The following is a 14,089-nucleotide window of genomic DNA, read 5'->3' as shown; positions in this document are numbered from 1 at the left end:
GGACAGCTCACGCTTCATTTGATCCTGAAAATTATCTGAAGAGTACCGAAGGCTACGTCAGATGGAAACTCTGACATTGTGGAGACACATTTAAAGACACATTCCTGGATTCAAAGGGCAAAATAACTTGCTCTTTTCCTGAGTTCTAGGTTGCAGGCACAGGGTTTAAAATCGTAACAAAGTACAATTACTCACTTTAGTCCTACCTTTTAAATGCTGAAATTCTCTCTCCAACTTTTTCCTCAGCTCCACTTGTTCCACAAGCTGCTTCTGCAACTCCTCTGCAAAGCAAAAAGCCCAAATGTGCCAATTTCAACACCAAGTAATTACAAGAATTATCATTATTGACCCAGCAACTGTCATACATAGACTACCTGACGCACTCAGCGCTAGGGATGAGGATTAAAAGCACCACAATGCAAACGCACCACCAATATTATCAGAAATGTCCCCTCGGGTAACAGAGAACAATATTCTCCATCCTCATCTACCTCACATCAATTTGACTCCAGTTACCGTGATATATTTTGGATTTCTGCACATAAAGATTTACGCCAGCCCAGTAAACCGGCTTCAGGTGCGTTTGCATCCGTGATAACAACCATTTCACTGCTTTCCTTTTGCTTGCTGCCACAGTAATTGCCATGCATTGCCTGGAGGTTGAGACGATAATAATGGAGTCCCAGGGTTTTTCCAAGCGTTGTAAAATAATTAGCTGCCGTGCCTCGGGGTTATGGCTCTGTTCGTTAAAATATTAATAGCCTCTAAACGATTTCCTCTTACAATAATAAGTCAAAACTCCCACATCTCCTGATTAAGTGGTTAACAGCTATGGAAACACTTTAGGCCTACAAAATGTAAATTCACATTTAGATTTTGGCACGTCATCTTAAACAGGCCGTGGGCATTTCACTGCATTTAAAATGAGGCGGGAGACACAATGTGATCATTACACAGTTTATTTTCAACAAATAAACAACCCCGGACAAACAGTCGACTTTAATTTGCGGTTATAAATCTAGAAATTCGGCTTCATTAAAGAATAATTAGCTATATTTAAATAAATGACATTTAAGTTTAATTATAAGAAATAAAATGGAATTAATTAAATGCGGCCCTGTCCTGCCGTTTGGCTATTGTATAAATATGTGTTGGCTGGCGACACATGTTCCCAAATTACAATCAAAACAAGAATAATTACTGATAATAATTAATATCACCTGCCTCACCCCTTTCTCTCTCTTATTTCCTTTTGATCCTGAAAATAGCCTCTTACCTTTAGCCATGTTCTCCAGATCTCTTTCATGCACGCTGATATCAATGCGTAAAGCCCCATCGGCTGCACACAAACAATAAAACACATTATTAAACCCACAATTAAGTCATTTATATGAGAGGATGCGGCAAAAAAAAAGTGAAGCTACTAAAAGTGACAGCGTTGATAGGCTGGATTTGAAAAAGAATAATAAAATGTAAAACAGAATAATTGACAACCTTGTCTGTCCTTTTGCTCCTGATAAGATGTTGCATTGCGTTGGTTCTGTATGTCAGACACGTGCTGGGCACCTAAACAAGCCACACACCTTCAGTTAAAAGGAACAAAAACGCACCGATTTGCATTAACACCCAAAACATAACTGGGACAAATAATCACCGTTGGATCTGCGGGGACTGCTCGATTGTCTCGACCCAAACGACGAAGGCTCGTTCAGAATCACGTGGCCGTCCTTTTCATGAGCGCACACCTGTAAAATGAAGCAGACACTCGTGTTTAATAACGCTAATCAATTAGATGTCATTTACTGTGGTTCTTCACATAATTGAGGCCCTTTTTCTTCAAAACACAGGAGCCCTGCAATTTGTTGTGACGGCGTCGAGCTGAGTCTCTAAAAAACGTGAATTGATTTGCATTGAAAACCACTAATGTGCAGGCAAAATATCTTAAAACTGAACAGACACAGAGAAAGGCAATTTAATGGGAATCCATAAAAACACACAAAAGGATGAATTAAGGTATTATTCCTTAATTACCCAGAAAGAAACGGGCAGAGCTATTAACAATTATTATTAAAATTTTATATATATAAAAAATATATCAACTTCTGAATTTGATCAATTCCAGGCCAGTTGATGTTGATTACATTTTTATCGGCCTCCTCTCTTCTATAAACTCATCATATTCTCCACTACTGCGACAATTCAACTTCCCCCACAGGGATCATTAAAGTTTCATTTAATCTAATCTTACTTCATGAAGAGGGGAGCCATTATGCATCTGTCTGTCCTCATCTGATGACCCAGTGTGCGCAGAGTCCTCCGATGCTGCTGCTGATGCTGCTGCCCCGGGGCTGGATGCATCACGCTGCTCCTGGCTCTCCTCCGCACATAAGGATACCCGGTCCGGAACAGGGGAGTCATGGCGGTCCCCTCCCGGCGAGATCCGGATCGGCTCATCATCGTCTTGTCCCCGGTTGGATTCCACGTCCACGTCCGGGTCGTCGTCGTCCACCACGCTGTCTCTGTCCGGTGATATCGATCTGTAACTGGAGCTCTCACTGATAAAATCCGGGGACAGGTAGCCAGGGCGTGCGCCGTAGCTGTCTCGGTTGCCGTAGAGTTTGGCGATGGTCTCTGCGTCTTTGACCACGGGTCTGAAGGCCGAAATGTAGCTGATTTTCCTCTGGGATGTCTCGTCCCCGGACTTGTCCTCTTCGTTCCTGGTTGAGGAGGACTGCGAGCTGGGACAGCGCTCTCCGCCGTCCTGCCGATGGTGTGAGTGGTGGTTGGTGTCTTTGGGTGTGCCCCGGTCACTTTGGTCCGATAAGTCGAGCTCGCCCTGCCGAACGCCTGGCAGCTCTGGAGGAAGTTTTGGTGGAGACCCTGGGTAGGGCGGCATGGGGAGGCCACCAGCTGTAGGCCAAAACACGGGGAAAGCAGGGTACAGGGTGTCCTTTGTGCCAGGCCAAAACACACCAGAGACATTAGTTTTGTTGGAATCAGGCACACCGTCGCTCTTTTTCGGACACAGCCCATAGCTGGGGAAGCCATAGGGGTGGTGGGGGAATAGAGGTGGGGGGATTTTCTGAAGCATGCCAAAGCTCTTGCTGGGCACTGGGATGACTGGGTAGCTCCGCGCTCCGCTCGCCAAACTCAGGTTATTATTCCCCTGATCATCGTCGCACCGTAAAGTTTTGTGAGGGATCTCAGGGGAAGAGGTTTGGGCCAGGCTGGACGGGGCCTGGGATTTAATCGGCGAGGACATTCCCGAGCCGCTCATGGGCAGAGTCCTTTTTCTACTCCCCCCATTGAACATGGCCTTTACATCCTCCCATGCATGGTTAATGTCCTCAGATGGGGTTTTCTCCGTCAGTTTCAGATGGCGTCTCCATGAATTGAAGTTGGCCGCATCCGGCTGCAGATACTTGGACTCTGGGGTGCGATGGGAGTGGAAAATGAATTTATTTGGTGAGAAATACATGTTGCAAAAGCTGCACTTGATGCACTTTGCTCTGGAGCTGTTGTATCTGGCAGGTATAAAGCTGCCTCTGCAACCCCAAGCGCAGTCATGACACACATCAAATGCGAAATTTTCTGGTAGCTTTGGGGGGCTGTGCGCTCCCAGAAAGGACTTGCAGAGCCTCTCGGCCTCCCGTTTGGTGATCATGCCGCAGCGCCTGGAGGAGATGGGCATGGCCCCGGCGCGCCGCAGGAGCTCGAGTTGAACGGGGGTACACTGCACACAGGTGATGCCCAAAGCGACCCGGCGGTTGTGTATCTCGTTGTAGCTGTAGTTTTTCAGCAGGGTGTTAGAGATCTGCGCCAGGCAAAGTCTCTCCCTGCCGTCTATGACCAGAGAAACGATGGGCACCCCGTACAAGGAGGTCTCACTCACTTGGTTTGGTTTGAGGGAGCTGGGGCTGGAGAAACTCTGTGCGTCCTGCTTTAAACTCGGGGAAGAGCTGGCGTCCCGTCCCGCGTCTCGAAGCTGTCCGGGCATCGACTCCATCCCTGGAAACCTGTAAATCAAAAAGAAATCTGGAGTGAACGAGAGGCCTGTATAACAACAAGCACAAAATTTTTACGAGGCTATCTTGCAACTGTTCTGTGTGAGAGAAAAATTAACATCGAAAACAAACAAATACGTTGAACTAAAAGAGAAATATTACAAAATGTAAGTGAAACAAACTTGATATGAGAAGCGTATAATTTCAGTCCACATAATCTGCTAAAAAAACAAATTAAATATTAAGAATATAAAAATGACCAGGACACGATAGGAAGGACAGCAATAAAAAATAAAATAAAGTCAAGCAGACGCCTTCAGTTCATTCCTCTGGGTTGTCCATGTACTCCTCCTCTCTCAGGTTATGTGGATCTGCTGCTCCTCTTATCCTGAAATCGGCTCAGCACTTATGGGACAACTACTTAAGTCACATAAGATGTTTATGTGCGGATAAGGACAGAAGGAAAATGCAGCCTGATCTAAGCCAATGCGCTTAGCACAGAGGAAAAGAAGAGCTATAAGTCTCTTTCTTAGCAAGCACATCCACGCGTGCGTCTTCGCATTGTTAATAAAAGACTAGTCCTATATATAATTAAAGCTTCTGTGCAGATTAGTCGCAGCCAGTTGCTCGAAATGAGGTTGGAGCAGGCCTGTCTCACGTTCACCTGCACATACTTACTTTTTGCCTCTGGCCACTGGCATCAGAGACCACAGCAGCTTTAACGGTTCATCTAAATAAGTGATGTGAATAAGATTTCTTTTAGAATGCTAACCGATATATGACAGGTTATGATCCTACACATTTTACATAGAAATAAAAGTCAAAATGAAACAAGAAAACAAGGCTATGATTTCTGACTGAATTATTAACAACAGAACACATACCTTTCTCTCCTAAAAAGACGACACACTCTAGAGGGATTAAGGATGGAAAAATGACAGATAATACAAATATAAACAGATGTGAATTCAGGCCCGATGAGTCCAGAGAGCCGATGGAAAAGCCAAGCGGTCTTTATTTCAGTTTGTGTCAGCGCAGGCAGCAGCACACAGGACCTCCATCCTGTTGGAGCCCGGGGAGGTGAATGGCGTGTAGACAGGAAACACATGGCATCCGTCTCTCTCTCTCTCTCTCTCACTCTCTCTCTCCCCCCTCAGACTCTCCCTCCCTACTACACACTATTATGTAGCTTTGACGCACAAGAATGATCAAAAAGAAATAAATAAATGAAATAAAAAATCACGACCAATTAGGCCCCCGCTGACCCCAAATGGGGAAGCATTTTGGCCCTAAGACCCACATGAATATATTTGTTATTGCATACAGCTAAAAAAGAGCAGCCTACCACAGAAATATACGTGAAAAAGATATCCAAAGAGTGATTCTGTAAGAGTCATAACTGTGACCCCACTGGACCCCGTGGAGGACCCTCTAGGGGGCCTCTGGACCTCACGTTGGGAGCCACTAGTGGCCTAACGGTGCGTACTGAGGACTGTTCCCACAGCAGCGGGAGCGAACCAACGAACACAGGCTGAACGAGTGGCACTTTGGAGGGCAGCAAGGAAGACAAAAGGCCCCGGCTCATTTATCAAGTTACACCGCCATCTGTTAGGCTTCCACACCGTCCACACAAACCAGTCTGAGGCCGCAGCGAAAACAGGAGTAAGAAGGGGGGAAACATTAAACTAAAATAGACGCTTTGGATTTTAAGGCGACGAAAAGGGGTACATTTGGGATGAGCTGATGATGGAGATGGAGGCTCTGTGCTCTCTCTCACACGCACGCACAGCCGTGGACATTTAGACTAACCCATAAACGCTAACCTTACTCAACCTTAAACCAAGCCTTCACACTAAAATTTACGTTATGGGGACTTTTTGACCCCAGAAGGAAGGTGAGTCCCCGCAGTGTGACTGTGGAAACAGATTTATATCGCCTTGAACAACACACACACACACACACACACAGAGGGAGAGGGAGAGAGAGAGAGAGAGGGGGAGAGACAGAGAGAGCAATCTGTAAATTTAAAGCAAAAGTCAGGGATGTAAGCGGTGACAGTCCAGCCCATTGGCTGCCTTGAAGACCTTAATTTATTATTAATAAGCGGATCGATGGGTGATCGTTTAACCAAGCTAATGTCCAGTCTGTCCCCTACAGATAGAGATGTCGATGCCTGCAGCAGGTGGACGGACACAGACACAGGTGGCGTGTAGAAACCAACAGAGGGGACGGGTGGAGGGACGAACAGACAAAAACATACATGCACAGATTTTACATCGCCTTCTCACTGAACTCATTAAGTCTATTTGTATTTATTTAAGTGTACATAACTGTCAGTAAAGCTCCCACAGTAAATCCAATCTGAGGATTGACCTGTTATTGTTGGGCCACTACTGAGCCCCATATACATGACAGACCAGAAGGAAACAGGTCTTTGTCACTGTTTTCTGAGATTTTGGAGGTCACGTGGATATAAAAAAAAAAGGACAGATATATTGATAATATTTATGAATGAAAAATGTATTAATTAAAAAAAAACAAAGAAAGAAAAAAGCAGGAGTGGATATTTGGAGTCATGGTTATCACTGACAACATGCTTGGTCTCTAAAAATGAAGGCAGTCATCACTTAATGTAGAGCAGAAAGGAAACGTCACCATCTCTGAGACATTATGCTGAAGGCCTGGAGCTGAGACTGTGGTGGAGTTCACAATCTACGACTTCACAACAATCTGAAACATACAGGACAAGGCCAGTGGTGCTTTGTTGTTATTTCTGTCAACAAATCTCTTTAACAGACCAAATCAATAAGGGACTGAGCCTAATTGTCTGTGTAGCTTAAACCTTTAAGTCACGAATTAAAAACACATCAGCGAGCAACACGTTTACACAGGACGACACAAGTCTGTGTTACAACGACCCGCAAACACCATCTTTGAGCTGTAAACACTCACTGACACACTGAACCTGTATCAGTCCGCCGCTGGAAATAATCCTCAACAAACGAATTATTTCCTTTTGGTTGAGTGATATTTGCTGAAAGTGCCCAGCTGTGTTGGGAGATTACTTTTTATTTTTAACCTTGTTTTTTTTTTTTTTTTTTTAGATTTATACATTTAAAATGTGCCACACACAAATTTGGGAAGTCTAAGAGTACTGAGAAATGGACTGATGTATTGTTGGTTCTGGTCTTGTCATGGAGTTCGTGGAACTGGTTGAGGATAATAAAGTAACAGAATAAGAACAGCATTACATTTAAAAAGAAATAACTGGGTGTTTACAGCAAGTGTACTTGCTGTCAGCTGTTTGGGGGTGGGGGGTGTCACTGTGGACTCCAGAAAGTCTCTGTCAGGCCCCACCTATCAAACTGCTTTACTTCATTAAAATAAGATTTTACTGATATATAAGAGCAAATAGGTAACTGTACATATCTAAACAAACAAATGAATAAATATTTGGGGGGTGTGAAACATGACAACCCAAAGAAACCCTACAATTGTTTTTAGTTTATCATAATTACACCAAAGCAGATAAACAAACCAGGTTACACTTGATACACTCGGGCTGGTGTCAGTGTGTGTGTGTGTGTGTGTGTGTGTGTGTATGAAGAGTGAGATGAAGTGTGTATGAGGCTGTGTGCAGCCCGAGCTCACCAGTTTTACCTCCCTGCAATACTGATGCTGAACCTGATCCTGGGCGCATCCTCTCCTCTTTCACCATCAAGAGGCTTCCCCTGCAGCCCCCCGCCAATAATTACAATTTTATACTGTAATTATTCCTCTCTTTTTAATTATTTAGGTCGCTAACTTGAATGCAGCCATTGTCGCTGCTTATTCTGGGAGAAACGTGAGCTGACGTGGCTGAATCAGCAGCGACGAGTTTTTAATTAGACATTTCAGCGGTAATTTTAGGCGAGCTCTTTATTGTTACTGTTGGCTACAAATTACCCAGGGCTCATTGATATGCATTCAATTGTTTAGACAAACCTTTAACCTGAAATATTAATGCGCCCAACTCAGCAGGTGAACCCATGACCTCATAGTTTATTTAACACGACGGTGGATGCGACTGCGCGTTTTGTGGAAATAGCGTTTAATAAGCGTTTGATTGACGGTTTCTACAGTTTTAGTCATTTTGTCCCCAAAGCGACTGTCTGGACATCAAAGTGTGTAGCCTGTGGAAGTTATTACAGAAATGTCACTTAAGAAACTTTGAATAGTTTTATCTCCCTTTTAAATTCCCTCTCTTCTCTGTCGATTGAGCCTAATTTTGGATTTACTTCCCATTTTAAAACTTGGGGGAGATTTGAAAGCATAAAAATCCCTAAAAGTGGAAATAAAGATGTTGATTTTTGTCCTCCTTGAGCTCATGTCACTTGTTTCTTTTGTATATATTTGACTCCATGACTTTTATCTTTCCTGTTTTGGCGCAGCTCAGTGCCAGCGCCTGTGTTTTAAAGGTTCATCCATTCTGTCTTGTGTTAAACGTTTGGAATTTCCTCTGTGTTATAAACCAGCTTTGCTTCATCCATTCAATTTGCTGTATTATAAGTCATCAACAGTGATGCTGTGTATATGGCGATGAGGTGCTTTAATGGAGTATTTATTCCCTTTTTGTCTTGATACTTCATTTATTTATTGACTGACTGCCACACCAGCAAGCGGACATCAAGTTAAAGCTCTTATTTAATCACTGTCATGTCACTTACTGTATTATCGCGCCGTGTAAACATGTAAATAGGCTAATGGAAAAAGTGACCATACAGGTTCACTGCAAAACACAAATAATCTGTGTCCATGTGTAAAAGCATAAAAGTGTTTCCTGTTATTGTAAAAGGTGCGATTGGATTTTGTCATATGATACAATAAGATAAATCAAGTTCGCCTCAATCAGGACAGGTTTAATAGCAGCAGCAATTGAAGCCAAATGTTTTATAATTAACAGTTGTATCAGCACCCTATAAAACCATGACCTCTATAAATCCCATTTTAGAGACCAATCAATCCTCCTCTTGGACTAAAGGCCCTATTGATCCCTCGTTGCTCGGCTCACTTAAACGCTTTCTCCGTATCCTTTTTTGTTTCCAGTGAAAAGAGCATTTCGATTGCAGTTTTTATTGGAGGAAAGATTGTGCCGAGAGGAAAGCGATGGCTCGAGAATTAAACGGTGACATTTTAATTACATGACATTGACAAAGGGATGTGGGTAATGGCTGCGTACAGGGCGGCCACTCATTGTCCCGCCTGATGTGCTAATCAACTCGGACTGCTCTAGAAAAAGGTCATGGGCCGATACAAAGCGGGGACGCAGCGCGGTGGGACTCTGGGAATATAAGGTCCCGGACTGTCAGAGATGAAGACGCATCTCCAAACAATGCGAGGTCAATATCCCGGAGAGAGGCCCGCCAGATGAGATCATGGAGCATCCAAATATTCATTCCAGACATATTATCACTATAGGTCACATCAAGCACAACCATATATCATCTGACGCTTGTGAATTGTGGTAACTGAGCCTTTTGCACACGGACAGGTGTAGGCTGCAAATCTAGTGGGGAAATACAGAATCACTGAACTTAACTCAACTGTTTGATCCAAAGGGTTTTACACAAGGCTACAGACAGACAGACAGACAGACAGACAGACAATCACTTTTAGTGGCCTACACACAAAATGGTGATCCACTTTTACTACAATCAATTCATAATGTTCAATTGTTACATATTAATCTGGTTGGGGCTTAAGAATAAAAGGAGGTGGGGCCCCCTGTTAGAAAAAATTCATAAAATAAATAAATAAAATACTCACATGCTCATGTGTATTAGTTCTCGACAGACAGACAGCCAGTTTTTCCAGTACTTTAGTGGTTTATGACCAAATACCTGGAAAACTAGTGCCATTCCCTCCATCACCTCAGCTGTATTTAGAAAATGTTAGCATGCTAACATTCCAATAAACAGGATAAACATTACACCCAATGGATACCAGACTGTTAACATAGGCACTCTAAGCTTTTTAACATGGTGAAATTAGCATTTTATTAGATTCCCAGAAGTATTTGTTGCTGGAAAAGGTATTTAAAAGGTTTTTGAAGCTATGCATGAGAGTGGCAGCTGAACAGCTAGCAGATCAGACATGAGCCAAACAGAAGACAATCCTGCTCATTTTAAAATAAGCACTCCTGGCCAACTCTGGAAGGGGGCAGAGTAGACTTCAGGATTTTAGGAACGGACCATTACAAGAAGTTTTAGTCCGCTGTCCATATTTCTGAAAAGCCCCTTTTTGGCAGCAACTCTTACTGATCGGCCAGCAGGTGCACAAGGTTGATTTAAAAAATAAAATAGTACTTCTAAAGTTCCGATCACTTTTCTGTTTAAGCCGGCATTTAGTCAAAGATCAAATAAAGCAGTGAACAAATTTCTGCATAAGCAAAATATAAAAATATAGACAAGCTTTGAAATCACACCGCTTGTCCTTCTGATTTGTGAGGCTTCTTTTAAAGAGTTGATACTACATGCAGCACATCAGCTCAGACTGACTACATGCTGCTTCGGGGTGTGTCAGGGTCCTGAGGTGCTTCATGTTACACACAGCACCATAATTATTCAGTCAGCCTGTGTGTCAATGGATGTTTAGCTACTGTACATTCACACAGAAACTTGCATAAATAACTTGTGTAACATCTGACTAAAGAACAGAGTGCGACTAGCAGTAAGTAACAAACATCTATTAAAGCCTCAGGTCTATGTGGATCCCAACAAGGACACAGGTAAATATGAGACTTGCTTATTTACTTTTATACTGCAAGAAAAAAGTTTTGTGATGTTGACATTTGCTTGTTTTCCTGAGATCACAGCTCAAGAGAGAAGAGAGGTCTGAGATATTATGTGAAAAATATTTAGTAATTAAAAAATGTTACTTAAAATTAAACAGCCTCTGTAATCACTGGTTGTGTTTTATACACAAAATGAACTGACAGGCTTGTAAAAGGCGATGATACCAGGAAGCCAGAAATCAATTCAGCTATTGATTTACATTGAACTGTTTACCAAACCCCACAAAGGCTGACAGACTATTAATTAGCAGCAGTTTGAACCCATAAAGTAAAAACTTGCTGTGACTTGTCGCTATTAGCAACATGACAGAGTTACTGCAAATTTCTGCTTTCTTCTCAGTGTGGACATTAAAGTCATGTTTAGCAAGAATGTTTTTTTTCACATAACATCTACTCAGTGGTGGAAATACTGCAAACTTCTTTGATGCAAAATAAAACTGAACTGCACCAACATTCATGTGAAATTTTGCAGCTTTATGAACAAGTCTCCATGTTGTAGACTGAACAGGACATTCTAAGAAGTAAATATCAAATGTGGAACTGAAGTCTGGCAGAATTTAGCCTAGCTTAGCATGAGGCTGGAGGCGGGGAAGCAGCTAGTCTGACATGCAACCCGGTGATGGAACTAGACAAAAGGTCAGTGCATTGCCAAATAATGATAATGATTCATCCTAATGGGAGCATGAATGTACAGTATATATAAAATTATAATGCACATGACCCGACAGCTGTCAAGATATTTTGCTCTGAACAAAAATAGCCAACCTCATGGTAGCGCTAGAGGAGAAGCCAGGGGATAGGTAGTAGGATTCGACCTCTGGGGAACACAAACATCTGTACAAAATTTCATCGCAATTCATTAAGTAAGTTGTAGAGATGCTTGACTCTGTGCTTCTGCTTCATTCTGAAAACATGAGAAAACCAAAAATTTTTATATAAAGCATCACTTACACACAAACATGAATATACCTACACAAAAAGAAAACACCAGAGAGATAACAAAAAGGATCTCTTTGCGCTTCGATGCCTACGCCAACCAGTCAAACTCACAGGAGTGGGACAAACATAAGGTCACTGATCTTGACCTTTGACCACCAAAACCCAATCAGTTCATGCTTGAGTCCAAATGGACACGCGCCAAAATCAAAAAAATTTCCTCGTGTTCAAAAGAATGGGCTAGCCATATGTAAGGATGTACGGACAGACGGATAATCAGAAAACCTAATGCCTTTGGCTGTGGCTATTGCCGTTGCAGAAGCATAATAAAACACACACTCATTACCCCGAGATTTTCTATTACTGCTATTTAGAATGATATAGTGCTTTTGGTAGACTGGCCTCTATTTCAAAGCATATTTCTAAACAAATTAAAATCGGCCACGTGTCGGTCTTCACGTCGAGACGTTCTTAACATTGAATGACTAATGATTGTGTTTACCTTAGAGTTATGGCCTACCTCATCTTGGCAGTTGTGGAATTTATGGAAATATTTTTAATTTTGCATTATAAACCAATAATTCAGTGGTATGTACATCTTAGTATGTACGTTCAGAGGCAGATCACAATTTGAGTTTGAGAGTTACTGGCTCTGATATGTGCGGTTAGAATAGACATTTCCTTTTCAAGATGAATCAATCTGTGGAAAAAGAAAACGTGGGATGTCCTTGATGCTCTCAGAGGAAAAACAACACAATCCTGTCATCAGACTATATTTGTGTACCTTGAACTACCTTCCACAGGTTAATGAACAAATTAATAACCAGAAATAAGGCTAGTGTTAATTAAAGGCTGACTAAGATTAATTATGAAATGCAAATTGTATTTGAACTTAGGAGAACAAGGTGCTTACAGGTTTGGGTCAAAGACATGCAAATATCAAAGTGTTAATGAACAGACCATCATTTTTCTATACACTTTGAGCCATGTGAAGTGTGGGGGCAACACCGCACTGGTGGCCAAGTGTCGATGTGGTAATTTTGCCAAAAACACTATCAAGCTGGCTGTATGTACTTTACACTCATTTGGCAGTTTATTAGGTACAACAAGCTAAAACAAATGCAGACTAACAGAGGAGTCCTGTGATAAATCTGCCTTCCTGAAGATGACGTTCAGTTTTTGTTAAAACTGTTCTAGATTCAGCTGTATGATCACTTGAGAGGCTGCAGTACGTGCCGGATCCGATCCCAGCCAAACGGGAGGGTACACCTTTTTGGCGTTGCCAGTCTATCAGAGGGCTGACACACAGAGACAGCCAACCACTCTCACTCACAATTTAGTTGCCAAGCAGTCTAATGTCCATATCTGTGGACTGTGGCAGGAAGCTGGAGTACCTGGAGAGAACCCACATTCAAATTCCACATAGAAAGGCCTCAGTGGGCCATGAGGTTCAAGCCTGGAACCTCCTTGCTATGAGGCGATAGTGGTAAGCACAGCACCACTGTGCCACCTCCAGTTCAAAATATTAACGGCTGCTGCTTACAGCCCTTCTAGTGTTATTCTAGCTTCTCTACCTTGTGTTGTCGAAGTACGGTTTGTAAATAAGCCTGACCTGCATCCTAGTGAAGGTAATAAGAAGCATTTTTTTCAAGCCACAAGTAGTCATTTCATAACCGTTTAAACAAAAACCGAACATTCCAGATGTACAGTAATATTCTTTTTCTTCTAAAGGCCATATTTTACACTTTGCACATACCGTTGTGCGTATGCGGACATGAACAAGGGATGCACATACTTTCCTGTTCATACTTCAAATCGAGGGTGTGCCTTTGGCCTGAGTACACCCATGATATCCAAGGCATTGTGGTACACGTACAGTTGGGGCTTTTGTTGTACAGATAGTCCGTCCGGGTGGACACAAACATTTGGCCTGCACACGGACATACACACAGAGTCCATGTGGACCCTTGTGGACCTGGGAAGATGAAGAAAATTAAATCACTCAACCACAGTGGACATGCAAAGAATGACTAGCCCTTTAATGTATAGAAGTGTGAACTATTCAAAGGACAGAGAAGGTTAATCTACAGAGTGATCTATTTAAAAGAAATGCGGTGGTGATAAGAAGCCAGAAATGTATCAAAATGAATGTGAATTTATACTGACACTCAGAGCACTGCAGCTTAACTGATAAACAGAGTATACCCTCAAAGAAAACAACATCAAAAACAAAATCATAAAGACTGGGTACATGAATATAGTGAATAATCTCATGAGTGAACAACAAAATCTTAAACCAACCCAAATGATTGTTTAA

The 14,089-nt window shown here is 42.4% G+C and overlaps 1 protein-coding gene across 1 annotated transcript in view; it reads right to left on the bottom strand.

Moving 5' to 3' along the window:
• skor1a (SKI family transcriptional corepressor 1a) overlaps positions 1-5,060 on the bottom strand; it is a 7,855-nt gene extending 2,795 nt beyond the window's left edge. The window contains 7 exon segments of the mRNA XM_020605676.1: positions 3-35; positions 207-281; positions 1,277-1,339; positions 1,495-1,566; positions 1,655-1,745; positions 2,249-4,016; positions 4,889-5,060. Coding sequence (XP_020461332.1) covers positions 3-35; positions 207-281; positions 1,277-1,339; positions 1,495-1,566; positions 1,655-1,745; positions 2,249-4,006 — 2,092 coding nt within the window. The 5' untranslated portion in view covers positions 4,007-4,016; positions 4,889-5,060.
• Between the last annotated feature and the right edge of the window lie 9,029 nt (positions 5,061-14,089).

Source organism: Monopterus albus, unplaced genomic scaffold, assembly GCF_001952655.1.
Source record: "Monopterus albus unplaced genomic scaffold, M_albus_1.0 scaffold72.1, whole genome shotgun sequence".
NCBI lineage: Eukaryota > Metazoa > Chordata > Actinopteri > Synbranchiformes > Synbranchidae > Monopterus > Monopterus albus.
This window is presented reverse-complemented; position numbering and strand designations above follow the sequence as displayed.